The 13,578-nt window shown below is 41.0% G+C and overlaps 2 protein-coding genes across 2 annotated transcripts in view; both read left to right on the top strand.

Moving 5' to 3' along the window:
- Positions 1-1,598: 1,598 nt before the first annotated feature.
- On the top strand, positions 1,599-3,426 carry LOC131776233 (BTB/POZ domain-containing protein 6-like). Its single transcript, XM_059092403.2, has one exon. The coding sequence runs from the start codon at positions 1,599-1,601 to the stop codon at positions 2,919-2,921; it is 1,323 nt and encodes a 440-aa protein (XP_058948386.2). The 3' UTR covers positions 2,922-3,426.
- Positions 3,427-4,461: 1,035 nt separating this feature from the next.
- Positions 4,462-13,578, top strand: part of LOC131776141 (beta-secretase 2) — a 10,888-nt gene continuing 1,771 nt past the window's right edge. The window contains exons 1-16 of the mRNA XM_059092288.2: positions 4,462-4,937; positions 5,142-5,195; positions 5,665-5,710; positions 6,291-6,385; positions 6,809-6,881; positions 7,420-7,476; positions 7,919-7,983; positions 8,396-8,467; positions 8,847-8,951; positions 10,164-10,227; positions 10,400-10,461; positions 11,005-11,101; positions 11,467-11,521; positions 12,095-12,246; positions 12,675-12,707; positions 13,169-13,301. Coding sequence (XP_058948271.2) covers positions 4,722-4,937; positions 5,142-5,195; positions 5,665-5,710; positions 6,291-6,385; positions 6,809-6,881; positions 7,420-7,476; positions 7,919-7,983; positions 8,396-8,467; positions 8,847-8,951; positions 10,164-10,227; positions 10,400-10,461; positions 11,005-11,101; positions 11,467-11,521; positions 12,095-12,246; positions 12,675-12,707; positions 13,169-13,301 — 1,379 coding nt within the window. The 5' untranslated portion in view covers positions 4,462-4,721. The remainder of the gene's footprint in view (positions 4,938-5,141; positions 5,196-5,664; positions 5,711-6,290; positions 6,386-6,808; positions 6,882-7,419; positions 7,477-7,918; positions 7,984-8,395; positions 8,468-8,846; positions 8,952-10,163; positions 10,228-10,399; positions 10,462-11,004; positions 11,102-11,466; positions 11,522-12,094; positions 12,247-12,674; positions 12,708-13,168; positions 13,302-13,578) is intronic.

Genomic DNA, 13,578 nt, shown 5'->3' with positions numbered 1-13,578 from the left:
AGTCTCCTTGCGTCTCGGAGGGTAATTATAAGGCCGCAGTTGTCAACGCAGAGCTTGCAAATTTGCCTGTTATGAAAAAAGTAGATTTTAATTGCTTGTCACAAGTGACATACATCTCACTATACGTCGATTTGCCGTAGTTTTCGGGCTTTTATTTCTTTATGGAAGTTTCTAGAATTTTAAGTGCAGGTGTACTATCTTCAACTGTTAATTTCTTCGTACACCTTATTTACTCCTATTTTAATTTCGTTATAAGCCCTCGCCAGCGAACAATGAGTTTTGCACTAAACTTCTTTTCAAGGCGGTAAAAAAACAGTAAATTGTTATGCAAGTTTTTGTTGACTTTAAATGGGTTTTCTGAAAGTCTTGGCTCGGAGACAACTTGTATTTTAGTTAACAGCTGGTTCTATCACTGTTGTCATGCAGATATAGGGGGACTTCTCGGACGAATTATCGTTTCCTTTAGGACCAAACATGAATAAACCAGCGACACGTTTGACACCCACGCTTACAATTACATTCGCGTAAAATACATAGGAACCACTCATTATTTATCGACTGAAGGGGGGAGCGTGGAGTATTTTAGGGGGGTGTCACATGGTTCTTTGGGTGAAAGGAGGGAATCAGTGGTCGTTAAGAGAGTATAAAGGGAGGACTGCAGAGAATTGACCGAGAATGAGGAGGGATCATAATCATATCCCAGAACCTTATGGGGATCATTATTCCCCAGTATGGCTTGAACAAGCGAATTTAGTAATTAGTTTATCTTATGGCACTCGGATCAAACTTGTTTATTTTGAATTTGCCGGCTTTCGCAAACAAAAATACATGGTTTTTGACCGTTTCCGTGGATACTGTCCATATAGCAATATCCCAACCAAGTAAGCACCAATCAGAACGCTCAGATTGGGTCTTGGTTCAATGGGTCACTTTTTGCTGGGTTTGTGCCGCTGGCCTCTTGGAACCCTTACCCCGGCCTACCCTGTGGTCAAATTCAGACTCCATCTTGGTCACTTTTGGTAATATGGAAACAGCTATTTAACTACAAATCTTCCCATTTTTAATCCCCACTTACCAGAACTTTCTGATCCCCAAAGTACCGAAAAAAATGTGCGACCCCATCTTCATAACTCTGTTGAAAATGTAATCTCATCAGTAGTCAATCCAGCGACACATTCCCATAACTCTGTTGATAAGAAGTACCCCCTCCCCTCCCCCCCCCCCGAAGGTTAACGTGTACCGTTCAATATCATTTTCAAAGCAATGCAGTTAACATGAGGTACATCCACGCAGTTTAGATGTGTTACTGACTTCCTTTTTGCAGGTTCCGTTCCTTTATCTTGAATCTGATACCTCTCTCGATCATTGGACCGGATTCAGTAGAGAACCTGCAAAAAAATAAAACAATTGTCTTTATTTAAAGTTTAAATTCGATCGGATTGGTTCGCACGTCTTCTTAACTCCAATAGGCTTAAAGTATGACACTTGAGTGGTATATTGAAAAGAAATACTGGTGGCCTTCCAAATAATAACAGGTGGAAAAAAATTCGACAAAAACAAATTTGCCCGACGGAGAAAAAACAACCACTGGCGGAAAGATGGCGGGATGTACGCACAGGAATTACCAAGAGGATGAAAACTGGCAAACAGAAAAAAGAAACATTGTGGAGCGAAATCGTTACATGTTCAACAACGAACTTATGAGCGATGTGCATTTTCTCGTCGGAAAATGCGATAAGTTGAGAATTCCAGCGCACAAGTACGTAATGGCGATCAGCAGCCCAGTGTTCTACGCCATGTTTTACGGAAGAATGGCCGAACAAGGGGAAGAGATAAAAATCGGCGACTGCGAAGCAGGCAGCTTTTTAGAGCTGCTGCGATACATTTATTACGATGAAGCAAAAATCGATCCTTCGAATGTCTTCGGCATTCTATACTTGGCCAAGAAATACTTCCTCCCATTTTTAGCCGAGAGGTGCGTGGATTTTCTGGAAGAGAACATCGACCATCAAAATGCCTTCACGTTACTCGCGCAAGCGCGTTATTTCTGCGAGCCTAAACTGGAAGAAAAATGCTGGGAAATTATCGATAGGGAAACAGCTCGAGTTTTGTCGTCTGAGGCGTTTACCGAAATCGATCATGAAACGTTGCTAGCGGTGCTAACACGTGATACATTGACGGTGCTCGAAGCGGATCTGTTTAAAGCAGTAAAACGCTGGGCCGAAGGGGAATGCAATCGTAAAATTCTTCCACCGACGCCAGAAAACAAACGGAGTGTACTGTCCAGCGCTCTGAATTTCATTCGCTTCCCCGTGATGACTCTGAAAGAGTTTTCAGAGGACGCAGCACAATCCGGAATTCTTACCTCTGAAGAAACGATCAATACGTTTCTATACTTTGGTTCCAAAGATGATACCAAAGTAAAGAATTTTCTAACTCACCCTCGTCCTGGAGCGCACCGGGCTTATCGTTGCACGCGGTTCCCCACTTACGGTCAAGATTGGCTTTGCGAAGGAACAAACGTTGACAGTATAAAATTCACTGTCGATCGAGATATCACTGTGCTTGGTGTTGGACTTTACGGAGTAAGTAACAAAGAAGACTGCTCAAGTCCTTTTAGCGTTGATGTAGAGCTTCTGGATTCGCACAATGATGTTATGTGTACGTACGAGGGAACGTTCTTCGCTGATGTTAGCAAACGCGTCCATGATATTCTCTTTGATGAGCCCGTCATCGTAAGAGGTCATCGGCCGTACATCATTAGAGTCTTGCTCAAAGGACCGATCACGTTGGGGGGTACGGACGGGATGAGAGATGTTGTAACTGAGGGGATAAGATTTAGATTTGACGTAGACGAAGCCAGCTTCAATGGGACTACAACAGCTGATGGACAAATTCCAGATATTGTGTTTAAAATTTAAGAAACGGGAGGGAAGACTGTTGTACAAGGACTGTAATCTAAAGTTGCAAGATTTTACACCCCTGGGAACAGGTCATTATGAATCACCTGGGAAGGGGGGGGGAGGGTTCAAAGGATTTTGGTAATGTCACGATAAAATTAAATTAGTTAATTAGTTTAGTTAATTGGCTGGTAGGTTTCTGTAGTCTCCTCCTTATAATCTGTTGGCGACGACTGATTCCACTCTCCGTTCTCCCTGAAAACCATTTGATCCCCCCCCCTCAAAAAAAACCTTTCATTCCCCTTCCCCCTTCCAGTCGATTAATAATAACTCGTCCTTTACTTAACCTTTAGTTCTACTTTGCAAAATTAGGGGAGGGGTCGGAAAGAGGTGAAGAGGGAGTGATTTGCTAAAGATAAAAAATAAATAAAAAAAACAGCTCAGACGATTTTATCTTTCATTTCAAATCAAACTCATGCTGTGGTCTCGATGGTTTATGTTTAAAAGATTTTCTCGAATGCTCTCTGTGTGCAATGTGACAACAAAAAAGCGTATTATTAGATTTTTCAAAAATATGGTGCTCGCTGATCGCACTGTAACTTAAAAATACGTAAATAAATTTAATTTTTTTTCGTAGGTCCTATTGTCTTGATGTTTTCTATCGTCCTCACCATATCTGCCCATACTCTCTGAAAATCCCACAAAAGCAAATCACCGTGAAAGATTTGGGGTTTTTTTAAGTCTCTTCGTACTTTCACTTTCAGACTTTCAAGAGTGTACTATTCTATTATTCTAAGTTTTTGTATCACTTTCAAGTTGAAACAAGATCTTACAATACGGATCTTGGTTGCAATTTATGGCTTCATATATTTATTTTGTTAATTGAGTATCGCATGGTTTAAGTCGATAGGAAGCCCTGAGCCTTCCTAAATGTTCAGTTTTAAATTTCAATTGTGATGACACTTTGCTCATTTAGGGCCTTTTCGATTGAGTGTCATAAACCCAAACCAAAGTAATCCCAACAACCAATCAGAAGGTAGGAAAATGCATTTAAGAGCCAATGAGAACTCAAAATAAAACCGACCAAATCTCCGAAAGCGCGGGAAAACGCGAACAACTAAGCCGTGATTGGATTTAATGTTGCGTCTGATTGGCTGAAAGAGTAGCGCAAGTTTTCTAGACCAATCACAGAGCAAAGTAAAGGAAAAACGATGCAGTCCCAAATTACTTTGGACACTTAATTGAATATTGCTCGAACTGATAATAAGTTGGAGTTAAGCTGTAGCATTTGTACGAGGTGACTCTACATTCAGCGTATTATCTATCATTTGGAGGACCGGTTTTCGCAGAGGGAGGAAAACCAAAAAATTCTGAGGAAAACTCTCGGAGCAAGGACGAAGAAACAAGAAAAAATGTTAACCCGTGTATGTCATCCGTATTGCGAAATCGAACTCAGGCTTCAGCGACGGGAGACAAGCACTTTCAAGATTGCGATACTTCTGCTCCACTAATTGTGTTTTAATTTGATTAGTAAATCACCTCTTCTCTGTTCACTGAAGGTTTTTGCCTCGTCAATACGATCAACAAGAAGTAATTCAGACGTAGAATTTGTTTTATCACAGAGCTGTCAAAACTTACAGGTGTTCTTTTCAATGACGACACGCCTGAATTCACCCGGTTGTTCACTCTTTGCTGGCGAGAGTGCCCAAAATAACTTTTTCGCAAAGCAGGGGAGGATTATTGAACTTCCTTTTACCTTTCGTTGCGGAGTTTGATGGCTTTTTGATCCTCTTCGATGTCTAAGTACGTGGATTTGCGGTTATGTTCGTTCGATGGATGGTTTTGGTACTTCTCCTTTTGCCCTTAGCATCGAGCGCGTCGGCTCCGCCGAAATTTGAACATAAAAAGTCCACGATGCTGTCATTTGATTTACGTAGAAAAACCAAACATCACAGACATAGAAATACGACTGCAGTAACTGCAACGCCTGCACCAACAGCAGACAGCGATCAAGAGGAAATGGAATTTACACTTCGCGTATGTTGTATTATAATTGTTTGTTATTTTTTTAGTGATTTGCGTGAACATGTAATGCAACACCCAAACGCGCTTAACACTAATTTTCTACTCTATATCAGCTTTATTTTCGTTTGAAAGCTTTATATTTGACTGGCTTCTTGCAAAGGTATTTCTATCAGCGTTTTTACATTTCTTTTTTTTTGTTTGTTTGTTTTCCCATAGAGCACCTCCTATGCTTATGTTATCGAGTTGGATCTAGGCACACCCCCTCAACGGGTAATTGTATTTGTTCATCATGAGAATGCAAATAAAATGTGAACTTGCTTAAATCGTTATCGATAGATAATGAGATATGTTGTTTAACAGAGTAACTGGTCACAAGAGAAAGGAAAGCTAGCTGCTGAATAACTTAAAGGCGGAAAGACTTTGGTCAGTCGAGAAGCGTACCGGACCCATAAGGGCAGATCAAGCGGAGGGGGGGGGGGGGGGGGGGATTTCAAGCTATGATCACCGCACATTTCACATAACTTTAGCTCTGCAAGTCTGTTTTCCAAACGAGCAGTGTTTCCCAGTTTAAACCTTTCTTTCTTCTCGTTGCCTTTCTGTTTAACAATGTACTTAAACGTGATCTTTTTCGCTTTATAAAATTGGAGGGAACATTCTCACGCCTAAATCGAGTTCAATCCACGAATCTGACTTATTTAAACAAAGGCCTAGCTAATTTTCCCATTCCATTACTTTAAAGCTGGAGTTTTTGATTGATACTGGTTCCTCCAACATGGCTATTGCAGGTAAGAGTTTATCTGAAACATGATAAAAAGGATCTTCGAGAGTTGATCATTTCTTTAGCGAGTGAACGAAGTGAGATACTGTTCAACATTAATCTAAAATACGGCCGCCTCGTGAAGACCGCTGAAAATATTTTCCGTCTTTTAAAGTGCTTACATCAATTCTATTGGTCTGTTTAATCTACTAGCTGCGTATTTTCATCGTTACAAAAAGGAAATCTTAGTCAAAGAGATTGTGGCTAGGGCAATGTCAAATTCTGAGCAACTCGTACCCACCCCTCCTCTAACCCAACACTAACCCTTACTTGTTATCGATTGACTGTTGCTGTATTAGGGGAGGGGTAGGTGGGCAGTTTTTCAAATACATACATTAATCCGTGTGGCCTTATAGCTGAGATTTTTCAAACAGGTGGTCACCCAAAGGTGTAGGAGCACGAAACAAAGATGTCACGCCCTGCACTTCACACCTTTGCCCGGAAATTTGAGTGCCTGCTCTTCAGACATTAGTTATAATATGATAAAGGTAAAAAGATAAAATAAAAAATAATTCAAACTGTGTCTTCTTTATGTCTCGCTTCTGAAGGCCCAGAATGTCAAGATGAAATGGATCATAAGTGTCAAATAGAGACCTTCTATCATCCAGAGAAGTCCAATACATCGGTAGATCAACATATTCCAGTGAGTGCTTTTCATATTTCATCTTAGAGCTGAAATTTTGAAATACCGTTCAGAGTAAAATTAAGGAACAGTCAATTTTTATCGCCTGGGGGTGGGGTGAGTTAGGGAGGGGGAAAGTCGAGGATTTTCACGGGATCACATGACTTTCAGGGGGAACAGAGGGGGAATCAGTCGTCGTCAACAGAGTGTAAAGAGGGGACTATAGACAATTATAAGGGGGGGGGGAGGATCATTGAAATATTACAGAGTCTCAGGGTTGGAGTAAGTAAATTTCATCGTGACACAACCAAAGGATGACTGGTTTCTTATTCCAAGGGATTTTGTTGAGTGCTTAACAGTCGATCATGTATGAAAGATCATACAGGTGTGACAAACCTTTGGCTGGTTTCTTTCTGAATTACGATATTTTTTCTTATCCTGCAGATCGAAACAGAGTACGGAAAAGGGGCGTGGTCAGGGGATATTTATCTCGATGTCGTGGCCTTCCCAGGTGAAGGTAAGATGAATCTGATGCCTATCAAGTTAAAAACCACAGGGTAAAGGGATTTTTTTATACATGTGATGTGTATTGTGAATCCAGCCGCTACAGAGTCTTTCACCTCTCTACTTCTTGATTGTCAGCTTAACTTGTGTCGCAAAAAAGTTCAGCAACGAGGCTTTTCCGCATCAGTGATGTTTGTGTTAAAGAAAAACGGGAACAATATCAGTATCTAAGCACCTGTGCACCCACCCCTCCCCTGGCTGACCCGACAACAGTCGACTGAAAACAACTCAGGATAAATGTTGTGTTAAGGGAGGGGCAGGTGCGGAGTTGTTCAAACCAATTCTTTTTCTTAGCCACCGTTATTTCCATGCTGTTCTTTATTGTTGTGTAAATCATTTCAGCAGGTCGGGTATGCGTCATTCAAGGAGAGAGGGGAGGGAGAGAGGGTTGAAAAAGAAAATAGACTGGTGATGAGCTTGTAAGATTAACATGACATAAAATAGGTGTTCAGTGTTTAAAGAGATTCCTTTCCCATTTTTTAATCCTTTAGGTCCGAGGACGACAGCAGAATTTGCGGTCATAAGGCACGAAAAAGACTTCTTCCTCAGTAAGATGGAATTGAAGTAACAGTTTTTAAAATTTGTTTTGTACAACAATATATTTGCTTGCAAGAACTTTAAAAAGTTTATGCGAGCAAATGTGTTTGCTTGCACTTTGCAATAATTTATGCGACGGTCGTTAACGTACCTTTTTAGCCCTCGAAGTGACTAGCATCTAATCTTTCCTTACAGTATCACCTCTAAGTGTAAACTTTTTTATGACTGTAAACGGTTAAATTTGTCAAGTTTTACACTTAACAGTCAACCCGACCCATTGAGACCCTCTGAAATGTTCTTAAATCACAACGAAAACCTGCAGGTCAACAGGCATTTCCATCTCGATAAATTCTCTTGGTATTCCTCTGACACTGAAAGAGACGATATTGAAGAGATTTCAAAACTTACTACCTCTTCGACTTACTAACTTCGTTTTTCGCCTCATCAATGCAGGAAATTCCATAAATGAGGGGATTCTTGGCCTGGCGTATAAAACCCTGGCGACTGATGATGTTCAGGTACTTATTAGTTATCACCATTGTAAATATTTGTTTTTCAAAAAATTTCTGCTTTAGAGCTTTTGCTTGCAAGCAAAACTCTAAAGCAGGATTATAAAGTTTATCTTTCTACCTTAACGGATGGATCTACGTATTCGGATTGTGTCACAATGAACTTTATCTGCCCCCCCCCCCCCATAAGGCTCTGTAACGTTCTTATGTCCCCCCCCCTCCTCATTAACAGGTTATTAACGATCATTAACAGGTTATTAGCGAACGCCGAACCCCCCTCCGTTTTCGCTGGAAACCATGAGATCCCCTAAAATCCCCCTCCCCTTCCCTCCCCCTCCCCCCCCCCCCCCGTTTCAGGCGATAAATAATAATGACTATTTCCCAACTGAGGCAAAAGTTTTCATTCACATTTTTCTCGTAGCCATTGTACGATCAGCTCGTCCAGGATAACAAAGTTCCAAATGTATTCACTCTAGGGCTGTGTAATGGAATGGTGAGCGAATTTGACCTCTATATTTTATCTGTAATTTTTTGAGTAGGCCAATCTACATAGCTTGATAAGATTAGTCGTAATCGTTTCCGACGAAGGCGCCCAAATATTTCCGATGGGTTCCGACGAGTTACAGCACAACCTCGTCCTTAGTTCTCTCCCAATATATTTCAGAGGTTTTGAGGAAAATTGGATTATTTGTGCAATCTTCTCCGTCTTTTATTGATCTGAGTTGATTTGATTTCATGTCTGTTTTTCAAATATATGGTTCTTTGACATTAATTGACTGTAAATATGAGCTGGTGTAGCATGAACAGTTTCGTTGTGTGGGTGTTCATGTCGAGAGGTATCACTAAAAACTGAACATTTCATTTTTCCAAAGGGTAAAATCTGGCTGGACGCTCCAGAACCGTCGGCGTATCGCGGGCCTATTCACTACACGAGCATTAATCAAGAAACCTGGTACAGCGTTTCCATGACAGGCATTGTAAGTGAGTCTATCGTTATGTATGACAACCTGACGAATGTAAAGTCAGAAGAAACCGATTGTTTAAAAAGACCATGTCTATCATTTTTTACTTGTTCTCCTTGTACTGGACATGGTTTTCCCAGGTAATTAAGTGTTATCAACAGAGTTGATAACGTAAATTAACGATCGCAAAGAGTTTAAAGGCTGACGTTTCAGCGTTAGCCTCTGACGAAGGGCTAACGCTCGAAACGTCAGCCTTTAAACTCTTTACGTGGCCAACTGACGTTATCGACTCAGTTGATAATACTAAATTACCCTGTTATACTCTCCCACCAACGCAGTACCACAGTCTCTCTAGAAACTTACCCCCTCTATGGCTTTCCTAGCTCAAGTCTACCTAACTCGAACGTACAAACGTACAAGCAAGCCTGCATTACAGCGCTTTTTAATTACATTGAGAGTCGAAAAACCAAAACCAAATTAATTCCAGCGACCAATCAGAGCCTAGGTTTATATTATCATTAGACAATGAGAACTCAAATTAAAAACAAGCAAACTGCCTGAAGCGCGGGAAAAACGCGAGCGACCAAGTCGTAAGTGGTTTAAGTTTTGCTTTTGATTGGTCGAGAGAGTGAACCAATCATAGAGCAAAGGAATAAAACCAAAGCAATCCCGGATTACTTTCTATATTACTAGGTAACGTATAACGCTTCTTCATTGTTTCTTTTTATTCACGTGTCATTCCTGAGCTATGATATTTTTTGGAGAACTTGTTAGGTTTTTTTTCAGGAAGACGCATGACCAGAGGAAATCTTATAGAGAAATACTACGATTTCCGGTTGAGTGAAACGCGACAGAAGTTTGGCGACCACGTTTTGATGTTAAAATCTTGTTGTCACGAGCAACCGGCTCTGTTTCCAATGACAACGTGTCGTTTCACCGCTTTTAGCGAACTTTCACGTTCGACGGTTGGGGACGGACGATTTTTGAGATTCGGTCACTACTGGAAATAAGGAAGATCGCCTTTAGACAAAACCGTAATTTTTACCATCAAAGCCCCGTTACCAAACTTACCTGCGCCTCACTCAACTGATAATCGTAGTACCATTGCTTATTTTTATTATGAACTCTTAAACGCGAACAACAAGAAAGTGCAGGTCTTGCTGCCCTTACCCACTTGGCCGCAGAACCAGACAGCTGATTTGTACGGCTCTTATATTCATCTTTCAGGATGTTGCTGGCAATAGTTTAGGTTTTTTACCCCCTAGTTTCTCAGCCGCCATTGTTGACAGTGGTAAGTACTTCCATGGTGCACATGCACATTTTGTTTTCAGTGAAAGATTTCCCCTTTAATTAACACTTTTGGGAGCACTGCGGAGATGTTCGTGGGCTCGCTTACTCGTTGCTTGATGTGGGGGCATGCTACTGATTCTGCTCAATCAAAAAAAACATTTTCCTTTTCTAAGGCACAACGGATATTTTATTACAACCTGAGATTTACGCAGCAGTTATAGCACAACTAAAGGAGGTAAGAAATTGTTTGTTTTATTTTTTCGAGACAATTTTCTTACTAAACGATCCTCTGGATGATCACAACTTGCAAAAAGGGGTCAGTCCCGCATATAGAGATCTGGTGTCCAGTCCACTGAATCTGCAACCTTTTCATTTTAGAAGTTTCTTCAAAATGGCAGCACTTAACAAAGACTGATTACGATTCTGGGTGTAAAGGTCCAGTTGGAACCTTAGTTGAGTTAATTACGCGTTTTGTTCCTGGAAAGACACTTTATTTAAAGAGTGCGTCTCTCCAACTAGGAGTTTAAATGAGTATCTTCCCCCCCTCCCCCCCCCCCCCAAAAAAAAAAGGCATGGAAAGCTATCAAATTGTTGGACAAATACCCTACCATGTTGCGGTTTTCCCTCGACTGAGCGGAGGAAAGGGGTTAGTGCACGTGATCGTTGAATGGCATCTTTCGATGCAAAGTAAGCTCCGAAAATAACGTATTCCTTAGCGAAACTGTATATCCTAATTGTTAATGTGTTTCTGCCCTTTTTTTTTCCTTTGTCTTGCCAGCGTGGTCCTCCTGTTGATGAACGCTTCTGGAAGAGCTACTGTGTTGACACAGATCCCTACCAGTGGCCTTATATTACTATTTACCTCAAAGATATGAGTAAGTAAAGAATACTTCTTCCCTGTACCAGATTTGCCTTTTCTTAAAATAAGGTAGCTTCATGTCAGCTTTTCCCTCGCTCTATTTCATAATTTATAGGATTATAAGTCGTTTAGTCGAACTAGAGATTACCAATTGCTTGCAGAGCACCTTCTTAAGATAACGAAATTTTCTGGCGTTCCTGCTTCTTCTTAAACATAGTGCTTAAGCTGACTTAATCCGGCATTTTCTCTGCTCTTAGAGCGTGTTGCAAAAAAATTCCCACCTGGATTCGGTGGTAACTTTAAGCGTTTAATTAATTATCGATGTGGGTTTCTTAGTCGTCTTAATATTTTCGAAGGTAACCTTGTTATCATTTTTTGTAGTTGGAGGCTCATTCGGACTGACTGTTCTTGGAAAGCATTATGTCAGAAAACAGGAGTAAGTCATTGTGTAATGTCATTAACAAATTATGAATACTTAGAATTCTTATAGCAGTTATAAGTTTTTTTGAATCTCTGTTTCAGTTTCAAAATGCATAAAATGGGAAAAGGTGTTGGGGATTACAACGAGTACGAAAATGTTTTGCTAATCTTCTCGTAAAATTGCAGTGTTTTTCCCATTCCCGCGTGCGCTTCAGACATTCATGTTTGAGAGGGAGAGTTTGTGAGTCCGACGCCATTGACGGCTATAGAGTTGTGTGTGTAGCTTAATGCATGTATGTCTACTGATTCTTGAATATATTGGACTTACAACTGAGCACCAGATGTTGTCCCAAATTCCGTTCATTTCATTTTGCATTGTGACACTCTATGATTGGTCTGGAAAACTTGCGCCACTTTCGCAATCAATCAGATACAAAATTAAAACCAACTGCAAGTCACTCGCGTTTCTCGCGTTTTACTCCTACTGCGTGTTGACTCCGAGCTCTCTGCGGTTTTATACTTGTTGTGATTGGCTGTTGAATACCAGGATGTAATTGTTCTTTTTTTTCCTGTTTACATCTCTCCTCAGCGAGTTTCATTGCCTCAGTATTGGTGCCAAACCATCAGGGGCTGTGTTGGGTGAAGTTGTCATGGAGGGGAACGTAGTAGTGTTTGATCGAGCCAATCAGAGGATTGGATTTGCACCGAGTAACATGTCCCATCCTGACGTTGGACAATGTGGTAAGAGAGGGCCTGGTAAAGGTTTTTATTGGTATGGGAGTGTAATTCTAGTTGGTTGCTCGAGACTTTTACAGCCAGTAGCAAATTGATTGAGACATTTCAGGCTTTTCTTTCCTTCTTGAAGTGGCGTTAGATTTCTGCAGGGTGCCTCTGACCACAAGAAGATATGATAGAAAATTTCAAACAAAACCTATAGATTTAAAGGGTCTCCAAAAGGTTTTCTTGTTGTTATTTATTCAGATAAGACCTTCAATGCAATGTGTTCAAGACACGATGCCACTCGCATTTCACTTGTACTTCACTCGCATTTCACCCGATCAGTTCATTGCTTCCTTCCCTATTAGGAATTCGGTAACTTACTTTATACTCACACTCTGATATTAAAGCATCATTTGCAAATTAATACCAAACATCAATTTTTTTTCCAGGGAATCCTATTCGTGTAAACAACACTGTCAAAGGTAGGATCACTGTAACAAAATTGAGTGAAATTTAACGTTTAAAAGAAGCTCTTCGACGCGATCACCAGGGTATAAGTAACATCATCATAACGGTAGAAGTACGTACCCCTCCCAGTTGACTGTTGTTGGGTATAGGGGAGGGGAAGGTGCGCAGTTACCCAGATACTCATATTAGTCCGAATTGTATGCAATTTCTGTAAGAATTTTCACGTCCAGTCGTCGCTTTAATTGTCCATGGGTTGGCGGGCTACTTTAGAAATCTACCATTCTAGTCACCAGTGCCTTTCGGTTGTTGCAGGTTGATTTGGGGGTTGTTCGTGGCAGCTGATTTTTGTCTGCAGGTTCTCCAGGTTGGGGTGTTCTAGCTTCAAATTACTCCACCCAGTTTTGGTAGCCATTTTACCCTTGTAACTTATCTGTTTTTGGATGAACTCTACATTCACATTTTTTTCTGCTTCTAGGGCGTCTGCACAAGTATTGCCGTGCTCCCAACATGCCCCACGAGACGTGTTTTATGGGTTGCAAGCCTTGTATCGAATATGGTGGCGTGTGGTGCCCTAAGGGTCACGTGGTTGTCTGGATTAATGGAGTCAGGTAGACCATTAAATTTTCGCTGTTATTATCTATCACGGGGGGGGAGGGGTCACGAGGGAGGATCTGTCATTTCCAACAGAATGTAAAGGGGGAACTATAGAACACTGACTGCCAATTAAATTCCAATGGGGGGGGAATCATTGGAATTTTAAATAGCCTTATGGGGGAATCAGGTAAATTTTATCGTGACTAAACCAAAATCGTCCAGTCCCCCGAGAGGATAAATAACGACCAGTCCCTTAGTTGTAATTCAACGGCCTGTCAGAAGCTGAATTCT

The sequence above is a fragment of the Pocillopora verrucosa genome, chromosome 10, assembly GCF_036669915.1.
Source record: "Pocillopora verrucosa isolate sample1 chromosome 10, ASM3666991v2, whole genome shotgun sequence".
Taxonomy (NCBI): Eukaryota; Metazoa; Cnidaria; class Anthozoa; order Scleractinia; family Pocilloporidae; genus Pocillopora; species Pocillopora verrucosa.
Note: the sequence above shows the minus strand (reverse complement) of the source record. Positions and strands in the feature narration are given on the sequence as shown.

Coding starts and splice junctions, on each gene's coding strand:
- LOC131776233 (XM_059092403.2), top strand. CDS start 1,599: ATGGCGGGATGTACGCACAGGAATTACCAAGAGGATGAAAACTGGCAA.